The 10,089-nt window shown below is 56.8% G+C and overlaps 1 protein-coding gene across 1 annotated transcript; it reads left to right on the forward strand.

Moving 5' to 3' along the window:
• Nucleotides 1-3,898: 3,898 nt before the first annotated feature.
• TMEM54 (transmembrane protein 54) lies at nt 3,899-9,968 on the forward strand. The gene is made up of 6 exons (XM_039233753.1): nt 3,899-4,072; nt 6,698-6,891; nt 8,633-8,692; nt 8,836-9,024; nt 9,172-9,306; nt 9,706-9,968. The coding sequence occupies exons 1-6, from the start codon at nt 4,057-4,059 to the stop codon at nt 9,778-9,780; spliced, it is 669 nt and encodes a 222-aa protein (XP_039089684.1). The 5' UTR covers nt 3,899-4,056; the 3' UTR covers nt 9,781-9,968.
• Nucleotides 9,969-10,089: the final 121 nt, after the last annotated feature.

Below are 10,089 nucleotides of genomic sequence, written 5' to 3' on the forward strand. Positions count from 1 at the left end.
AGGCTCTGAGCTGTCAGCACAGAGCCCGATGTGGGGCTCGAACCCACGAAGTGTGAGATCATGACCTGAGCTGAAGACAGACGCTTAACTGACTGAGCCACCCAGGTACCCCTGAATTTTTTTTTTTGAAAAGTAAAAGATAAGAAAAAAATACAAATGACAAACGGCCCCATTCACAGCATCTAGAATTTGTAACTGTAAACATACCAAAGTCCCCTTTAAGTGCCTCCTCCTCTTAGACAAGCATGATCAGTTGGTTTTTGTTTTATGCACATGTATATACACACTTAAAATAGAATATGGTGGGTTTTTAAAAAAAATTTTTAAAGTTTATTTATTGATTTTGAGAGAGAGAGAGAGAGAACAAGCCGGGAGGGGCAGAGAGAAGAAAAGACAGAATCCCAAGCAGGCTCCATACCATCAATGCAGAGCCCAAATGCAGGGCTCAAACTCACAAACTGTAAGATCATGACCTGAATCGAGATCAAGAGTTGGATGCTTAACCAACTGTACCACCCAGGCACCCCAGTGTGTTGTTTTAATTGATTATTTATTTTATATTAGAGAGAGACAGCCCGGGCAAGCAGGGGAGAGGGACTGAGGGAGAGAGAGTGACAATCCTAAGCACTCCATGCTCAGTGCAGAGCCTGACGCGGGGTCCCATGCAGGGCTCGATCCCACAACCCTGACCTGAGCTGAATTCGAGGATAGGTCGCTCAACAGACCGAGCCACCTAGTCACCCCAGAATACGGTAGGGTTTGTGCATGATTGTTTCTTCCACATAGAGGAAGTGTTCGAATAATCAGAGGGGCTGGAGCCTTCTCTTGAGCTGAGCAGCCGAGCAGGGAGGCCGTGCCCTGGGAAGACCCAGCCTTCAGCTGAAGTACACTGGGCCACACCTGGTTGTTAAATGTTCCAGGAAGAGAGAGAATTACTACTTGTATTTTTCTGGCCAGGTTTCTACCCAATCTCACGGCTCTCGAGTTATTTACACCACAGAGATCTGGGAGGCAGAGAAGGCAATCATTATCCCCATTTGACAGATGGAAAACTGAGGTCCAGTGAATGGCAGTGACTTACCAGCATGTCACAGTGTGCTGGTAGAGGATAAGAGACTAGAGCTTGGCCTAGGTTTCTTCCTAGAAGCCCAGGCCAGTGTGCAGAAGGGTGGGGAAGAGGCAAGGGACACTGGGTGGCTTGGACTTTGGCCACCTGGCAATAAGGAAGAGAAATGGAAATAACTTCAGGTAGCTTAACCTGGGCCATGACTGGCAAATTGTCTGGGAAGAAACAGATAGGCAGTTTACCCTCTTCAGAGGGTAACAGGCCATCCCTGGAGGCTAGGGCTCCCCTCCCCCCATTCCCCACCCCCCCATAGTCCCCTCCTGCATTCAGGAGTAGCCTTTACAAGTACACAGGTCTCAGCCCTATACCACTGATACATGCTGTGTGATCTTTCTTTTTTTAAAATTTTTTAAAATGTTTTTGTTTATTTCTGAGAGGGAGATAGCGTGAGCAGGGGAGATCAGAGAGAGAGGGAGACACAGAATCTGAAACAGGCTCTAGGCTCTGAGCTGTCAGCACAGAGCCCAACGCGGGGCTCGAACCCACGAACCGTGAGATCATGTCCTGAGCCGAAATCGGACGCTTAACTGACTGAGCCACCCAAGCGCCCCTCTTTTTTTTTTTAATGTTTATTTTTAGAGAGACAGAGCATGAGTGGGGAAGGGACAGAGAGAGGGAAACACAGGATCTGAAACAGGCTCTAGGCTCTGAGCTGTCCGCACAGAGCCCAACGCAGGCCTCGAACTCACGAATGATGAGCTCATGACCTGAGAACCATGAATTCATGACCTGAGCCGGATTGAAGTCAGATGCTTAACCAACTGAATCACCCAGGCACCACCATGCGGTGTGATGTTTGAAAAGCCTTGTACTTGTCTGGGCCTCAAATTTCTCATCTTTAAAACAGGATAATAACCTTTAACTCAGTATTGTTCCAAGAATAAAAAGAGAGGATCCTCATCTATGCATCTGAAAGCAAGAGATATTTGCGAGGTCCAGGTCCCCAGCCTAATTCCAAGAAGGCCCAGATGGGCTGTGTCAAGAGAACCGCCTGACACTGATGGGAAAGCCACATGCACTCACATACGTGAGATTTGGCACTGACCTTGCAGTGACCACATGTGCTCTCCAGGGCGGCCCCTGGGAGGTGCCCTTTGTCATCAGAAAGTTGTTGCTGGAGTGGGGTAGGGTGGCGGTGATAAGGCTTTTTTTCTTTCTCTCTTCGTAACAAGAGCAAGACACGAATAAATGCTCATTGTGAGATTTCTACAATGTAGCCACGTGTCAAACAAAAAGCAAAATCCTTCCCTCCCTCTCCCTGGGCTCTCTTGGTTATCACTTTGGTGTTACCGCTTGCGATTAGGACCAGCTTATCTATAACTACGCACACATATCTTTGCACTTTTTCAGTGCTTAAGGTGAAGACCTTGAAATTGAATTGCTGGGTCACAAGTACAAGGGACCATTTACAGTGTGGATAAGAGCTGCCCAACTGCCCTACTAAAAGGTTGTCTCCATGAACATAAAAATTCAAATGCCAGCCCCGGAGAACACCAACCCAATGGCTTCGCGAACTGCTCCACATCTTCCCTTCCACCTTGCAAGTCTTTCTCCCAACTGTCCCACTTCAGACAGCAGGTAACTGGGAAGCGTGTCCGCTGAGGGATAATCAGGGCAGCCTGCCTGACTGTGGCAGCCTGCCCAGACCCCCAGGGGCTTGCCGGACCCAGTTTCAAATGGCTCCACTCCCTCCTTTGGTGTTAACGTCCTCTAAACTCCAGAAATGCACATGCCGACCCCGGCGTCTGAAACATAGGGCACACAGTTGGCACCAGTACAGGCGTGCGGAAAGGCACACATTCAGCGGACATCTGGTGTTGGAAGTATCAGCGCCTGCGCTGAAGGCCGCTGACCAGTGTCGCGGGGGGTGCAGACGATGAACTGATGCTGCCCAGATCCCAGGTAAGCGCTTCCCAGAGGCCTGCTCTGTGGGCTAATAAAGCCCTGGGAGGCAGCCCCAGCTCGGCCACATTGGGGAACATGGGCATGGAGACCCGGGTGGGAATCTGGGTTCCCACGGACTACCACGTGCAGACGCTGAGGACAAAACAAAGGAGGGCAGGGTCCTTCCCGGCACATTAAAGGGGGTCAGTAATCAATAGTCAGGATACGTAAAGCTCCTACTGCGTGACCCCGCTGAGACTAGGCTTTGAAGGCACTCTAGAGAATTTTCAGTGTTTTCTTATCTCATTTTGTATCTCATTCTGTCTCATCACCTGGGAAGAGGACAGCAATGATTATCCCTAACTTTCCAATGAGAGAACAGAGACCTTCAAAGGAGGGGGATAAAGTGACCATAGACTCCCAGGGCAGGGCCCGTCCTTTGCCCGGTGAAAACTAAGGCCCGAGCAGGGAAAGTGGTTTGCCTGAGGTCCTACAGCAAGTCAGGGATAGCCTCTGGTCTCCCAAGCAGGGCTCCTGCACCACCCGTCTTCTAGAAAGAAGTAGATTCCAAACCTTCACCCTGCGGCTGCCCGACCAGGTGCGGCCAACACGCGTACGCCGCCCCCCCCCCCGCCCCCGCCACCGGACCATGGCTGCCACCACTGAGCCTCAGTGGCCATCTGTGCAATGGGCCCACCCGAGAGGGCTGGGATCCCGCCGAGGCAGGCGGCCAGGCGGGTGGGAGGGGCCGGCGCCGTGACTCAGCCAGGAGGGCGGGGAAGGGCTGCCCGGCCGGTCGGACCGGCCCGGGATGCAAACGAGCGGCCAGGGCCCGCCCGGGGCTGGGCCGCCCGGGGGGTGACGGGAAGGGAGGCCGGCCGGGCGCCGGCCAGCCCGGGCCCCAGACGCGGCGCGGGCGGCGCGGGCAGCGCGGGCGGCGGGCGGGCGCGGAGGCTGCGGACGGGGATGGGAGCGGGGCCCGGCGGCCGGCCGCTGCACCCGGAGCCCCGCTGAAGCGGCCGCGGAGCGCCGGCGCGGGAGCCGACATGTGTCTGCGCCTGGGTGAGCCGCGGCGGGACGGCCCGCGAGGCCCCCGCCGCCCCCCGCCGCCTTCTCCGCGGCGCACTTTCCGCTCCTGGCCTCAGTTTCCCCAGCGGTGAGGTGGCGGGAGGAGGGCTGCCGGTATCCCCTCGAGGTGGGGTAGCGCCTCCGCCCCCTCCCCCGCCCCCACTTTCCTTTCCGGCGGAGGAGGGATTCCCCCCGGGCGGGAGGGGAGTCGCTGGAGGGAGCGGCGCGCGCCGGGCGGGGAGGGAGAGCGGAGGGAGGGAGTCCCAGGGGCCCGGGGAGTTCGGGGCCAGAGGCTACCAGCCCTTTCGGCCGACCACCGGCCTTGCAAAAGGCTCCCCCCTCCAACCCTCCACTCCTCCAACCAGGCGGGGATAGAAGGGACTCTGGCAAACAGGATCCAGAGTGGGACTGGGTGTCCTCTCCCCTCACTCGCTGGGCACAGGGATGCTGCTCTTGGGCATTAGACAGACCTGGGGACTCCCCACTTTCTAGCCAAGAGGCCTCATGAACCTCAGTTTCCTCATCTGTAAAGTGGGGATGGTAGCACCACCTCCCAAGACTACTGTGGGAACGCAGTTAGCTCCTGACAGTGCAGTGCTCACCCCCGTGCCTACCGTATTGCTAAGTGCTCTAAGAATGCTAACTTAGACGGGAGAGGCCAGGACTGCCCCAGACTCTGTCCCGGCCCCAGGCACAGCCCCACGGTGGCCCTGTCCCTCCAGTTGACCAAGTCTTAGTCCTGGGATGTTGTTGTTCCCGAGCCCAGCCCTGAGCCAGGTGGCGTCTGGGCTGCCAGGCAGGTGGGTGGATGGGGTGAGGTGGGTCAGGCCCCTGGGACAAGCTTCCTGTTTGACTAGCAGTTAATCTTTGCGCCGCCATCCCAGTTCCACAGCGCCATCAAGCCATCACCTGCCGTCTGCTCTGAGACCCAGTCCTGCTCCAGAGGGTCCTGCAGGCCCCCAGCGGTTCAGAGACCAGCGGCACCAGCCCCTCCCCAGTTTATACACCACAGGGTCACCCAGAAGGGCTGTCTCAGTGGCCCCTATACTCCCTTCTCTCTAGCAACTGCTTCTTGGCACAGGGGCCCCAAGAATATCCACTCTAGTGATCCCTCCCTCCTTCCTTCCCCCCTCCCTCCCTCCTTCCCCCCTCCCTCCTTCCTTTCCCCCTCCCTCTTTCCTCCCTCCTTCCTTCCCCCCTCCTTCCTTCCCCCCTCCCTCCTTCCCCCTCCCTCCTTCCCTCCCTCCCTCCTTCCTTTCTCTTTCTTTCTTCCTTCCTTCCTTCCTTCCTTCCTTTCTTTCTTTCTTTCTTTCTTTCTTTCTTTCTTTNCTTTCTTTCTTTCTTTCTCTCACTCTCTCTCTCTCTCTCTCTCTCTCTCTCTCTCTCTCCCTCCCTCCCTTCCTGCTACAGGCTCCTTTATATGAAATAGGATCCAACCCCCTCTGTCACAGATGAGGAGACTGAGGCGTAGGAAGGGACTTCCTAGAGCTTAGTTTAGAGGCCTGGCCAGTCCCCCAGAGCTGGCTGGAATGAGGGGTTGACAGCACCAGGAGGCTACTAGATTCGTGTGTGTCCTCTGGGGCCAGGCCAGGACTCACAGGGGACGTTCCAAAGAGCAGATGTGGAACAGCCTGAGCTGCCCAAGCAGGAGAGTTCCCTCTTCGTGAGGTGTGCAGACAGGGGCTGGGTAGCCACTGGGCCACCCAGAATTTACAGACGAGTCTCTGGTGTTCTTTTGTCTCCAGCCTCCCCGACTCGCCCTGTCCCTGTCCAGTGCCCCAGTACCAAGAGCTTGCTTTTCCCAGCACCCCCAGGGTATGCCCCACCTACCTTCCCATCTGCCTCCTCCTGGGACTCTCCTCCAATGGGAGACAAGGGTTATTCTTCCCATTTCATTACTTTTTAAGTTATGTATTTATTTAGGTAATCTCTATACCCAATGTGGGGCTCGAACTCACGACCCCAAGTTTAAGAGTCATATGCTCTTTGGGCTGAACCAGCCAGGCATCCCTCTTCCCATTTTAAAGATGAGGAGATGGATACTCAGAGGCTTGTTTCTTGCCCCAAGTCAGTTCCACAGTTGTGAGTTGATTATCTACTACATACCAGGCTCTGCACACCAGACTGAATCCTGAGCAGGATCTGATCCTTGCCCAGTGAACTAGGGACTCCTTGGGGCCTAGACAGTGACTGTCAAACTCACCGTGGTACATTAGGGCCTGGCACAGAGCAGGCACTCTGAGTATTTGAGTAACAAACTCCTGAATGAATAAATCAGTGAATGGGGAGCTTAGTGGAAAGATTATGGACCTAGAGCTAGAGACCTAGGTGGCCCTGCCGCTCGTAACCTTGAGCACTAACGAGAACTCCTGCCCTTTATTAAGTACCACCTGTGTGCTTTTCCAGCCGCAGAGTCCCAAAGACTCTCATGAAGGTATTGTGAACCTCTTTTCCAAATGAGGCAACTGAGGCTCAGGGAGACACATCCGTGACCCCAAGCCATCCGGAAGGGGACTTAGAACCCAATGTCCTTTAGTCCTGTCGGGGCCTCGGTTCCCTCCTCTGCCCGAAAATGAGGCCCCCCCCCGCCGGTGGCCCTGACATGGCTGTGCCCCACAGGTGGCCTGAGTGTGGGTGACTTCCGGAAGGTGCTGATGAAGACAGGGCTGGTGCTGGTAGTGCTGGGCCACGGGAGTTTCATTGCAGCAGCTCTGCTGCACGGCACCGTGCTGCGCTACGTGGCTACCCCGCACGACGCAGTGGCTCTGCAGTACTGCGTGGTCAACATCCTCTCTGTCACGTCTGCCATCGTGGTATGGCCAGGCTGGGAGCGGGACTGGCGAGAGGGAGCTGGAGGGGGGTTGGGGTGGGCAAGGGGGGAGCCCCAAGCGCTAGCCTCCCTGCCACTTTCCAACTGCATAAGTCAACCTCTCCCTGCCTCAGCGGCCTTGTCCATTACATGGGGACGGTAACGGTGTCCACCCCAGGGGGTCCCGGGGAGTATGAATGAGATCATCCATGTAAAGTGCTTGTCGCGGTACCCAGCACACGGTTAGTGCCCACACCTGCGAGCTAGCATTATTATTACAATAGGGAAGTGATCGGGGCAGTGCTGGACAAAAGGAAGGAGCATCAGCTGAGCTTGGGAGGGTCCAGGAGTGTTCACAGAGGTGGAGGCCGCTGAGCTGGATATTGATGGATGAGTAGGAGTTCAGAGATAGGCTGCAATTACCATAGCCTCACGTAGGAGGCATGCCGGGGCCAGCAAGTAGGAGAGGAAGCTGGAATGACATTCCAAATACAGAGAATGGCAGATGCAAAGGTGTGGAGGTGGGAATGGCTAAGATCTATTCTGGGGACACCGAAAAAACAAAATTGGCAGGAACTTAGCATTAGGCATCGTCTATAGCAGGAGCTCAATTAATGGTGGCCATGGTTATGAGTAGATGTCAATAGCTGTTGGAGGAATCCATGAATGCAGGGCCTGGTGTTCCGAAGGTCATAAAGCTCTTTCCCACCTTTGGGCAACATCCACACACCGCAGTCTTGAGTTCCATCTCTGCCGCCTCCTGGTTGAGGGACTTCTTTCTCTCTCTGAGCCTAGTCTCTCCTCTCCAAAGTGAAGCTCGAACAGCCTCCTGGTCCCACGGCTGAGGTGAATGAAGATCATAGGCCCCAGCAAGCAGGAGAAGCCTCAGCTGGTGGAACAGGGCTGGGCTGTGCAGATATGCACGGGGCTCCCTGGGGTTACTCCTAGGGTTTGTTCTTCCCCCCAGCCTTGTGAGGACCGCAAGGAGAGCGTGAGCTCAGGGTTAAGGGGTCCACCAGGGATGGGCTCTGGGCGGGCCCCCTTCAGCTCTGCCCTCGTTTCCTCAGCTAATCCTCACTGCTTCTGGCACCATGGGGCATCTGCTGGCCCCGCTTTCCAGAGGGGGAAACCGACACTGAGGATTCGCCCAACCTCCGGCTGACACACAGAAGCCAAGCAGGAGCTGAGACCATTTGTGTCTGACACCAAAGCTAGCGTCTTTTCTGTGAGCTCATCCTGCAGACTGAGGCTTAGCCCAGAGAGCTGGGGGCACTTACTTGTGGCTGCTCAGTGAATTAAAGCCAATGCTGGATCGCCATCAGACAGCCTGCCCGTGGAATTCTACTCCATGAAACTTTCTGACTTGCTAAAATACAATCTTGTGTTCAGTTCCTTGCCAGTTGAGTTGACTTAGTTTCCCCCCCAAATCTTTTCCACCCCAGGGAGACATGCCATATATATCCTGTGGCATGCCCCTGCAGGCCTGGGCTACACAGGTCCCTGTTTGAGATAAACAACTATAGGCAGTGGGGAGTCACGGAAGGATGTAGGCAGGGAGTTACCGGACATTAGAAACATCTCTTCAGGGCTGGACCGTGAGGAGGCAGTGCCTCTGTGCCAGTGGAGGTAGTGAGGCCAAAGCTGAGCTGGGATGAGGGTCTGGGGGCTTGGAGGGCTAGAGTTGGCATTGGTGGAATCGTTGTCCGAGGGTGCCCCTCACCCCTGCCTGCTCTCCTTCCCCGCAGGTCATCACCTCGGGCATTGCAGCCATTGTGTTGTCACGCTACCTCCCCAACATCCCCCTGGTACGTGGCTCCTCCTGGGAGGGGCTGGAGGGGTAGGCTAGGGGCAGCGGCCACCTCGAGGGGTCTAGCCTGCCCGGAGGGAAGGAGGCTGACCCCATGGGGCCAAGCCTGACGTCCATTGACCTGTGGCCTCCCCCATCCAGCGCTGGACAGTGTTTAGCTCGAGCGTGGCCTGTGCCCTTCTCTCTCTGACCTGTGCCCTGGGCCTCCTGGCCTCGATCGCCGTGACCTTTGCCACCCAAGGCCGGGCACTGCTGGCTGCCTGCACTTTCGGAAGCCCCGAACTGCTGGTACTGGTGCCCGACTGTCCCTTCGACCCCACACGCATTTACGTGAGTGCTGAGGCCTGGACTGCAGTGGGGGAGCAGGGCAGGGCTGGGGGAGTGGGGAGGGATGAGTGGTGACACCCAGGTGCTCATCAGACATGGGAAGGGTCCTTGGACACCCACTCTCCCTCCCGCTCCTTGTGCACCCCGCAGAGCTCCAGCCTGTGCCTCTGGGGCATCGCGCTAGTGCTCTGCGTGGCAGAGAGCGTGTTTGCGGTGCGCTGCGCCCAGCTCGCCCACCAGCTGCTGGAACTGAGGCCCTGGTGGGGGAAAAGCAGCCACCACATGGTAAGGCCCCCTCCATCCGCCCTGGCCCTGACTCCGCATATTTCCTGGGAGCCCTTGCAGGGAAGCCCAAGCTGGTCTGCCCTTACCCCTCTGCGTGGGGCCCCTGCCTTGAGAACTGGGGCAACAGTGTTTTCCCCGGGATGAAAGGGAGGAGCTCCCAGCTAGGTCACACAGCTGAAACCTGGCTTCCCAAGGCCCAGGATGAGCCCTGAGTGAGAGGGAGCGGGCTCAAGCTGGGGGCGCTCCAGGGCACTCCGTGGGTATGGTCTGGCTCTTGCACGGGAGGGGGTAGTGAGGCTCCTTTGCCCTAGAGATCCTCCCAGCCCCCCCCCGCCCCCTCCCTCCCCGAGGTGTCCTGTAGGAGCAGACCCAGTCCCTGGCACCCTCTTGTGTCTGCAGATGCAGGAGAGCCCAGAGCCTGTGGAGGGTCGTGACCTGCTGAGCTGCGCCAGCTCTGAGCCGCTGACCCTCTGAGAGCTGATGCCCCATCCAGGCCCCGTGACCGCTGGGGCCCCCGCAACCAAGTCTGCACTGTGACCAGAGGTTTCACTGGTCACTCAGGGACCCGGGTGGGGCTTCCGACCCCCTCCCTCAGCTACCCAGCCCACTGCACTGAAATGAGACTTTATTCTGAAGTTATTAAAAAGAACAGAGATGTTCCACGTGGATGCATGCAGCAGGGGAGGGGACTCGGCCAGGGGGCCTGTGCTTCTTTCCCACACAGGATGCTGGGGCTGGGGCTCTGGATGTGTCTGTCCATCCGCGGGCCTGTGTGTGTGTGTG

The sequence above is a fragment of the Hyaena hyaena genome, unplaced genomic scaffold (assembly GCF_003009895.1).
Source record: "Hyaena hyaena isolate Hyena2069 unplaced genomic scaffold, ASM300989v1 scaffold_3, whole genome shotgun sequence".
Lineage (NCBI taxonomy): Eukaryota > Metazoa > Chordata > Mammalia > Carnivora > Hyaenidae > Hyaena > Hyaena hyaena.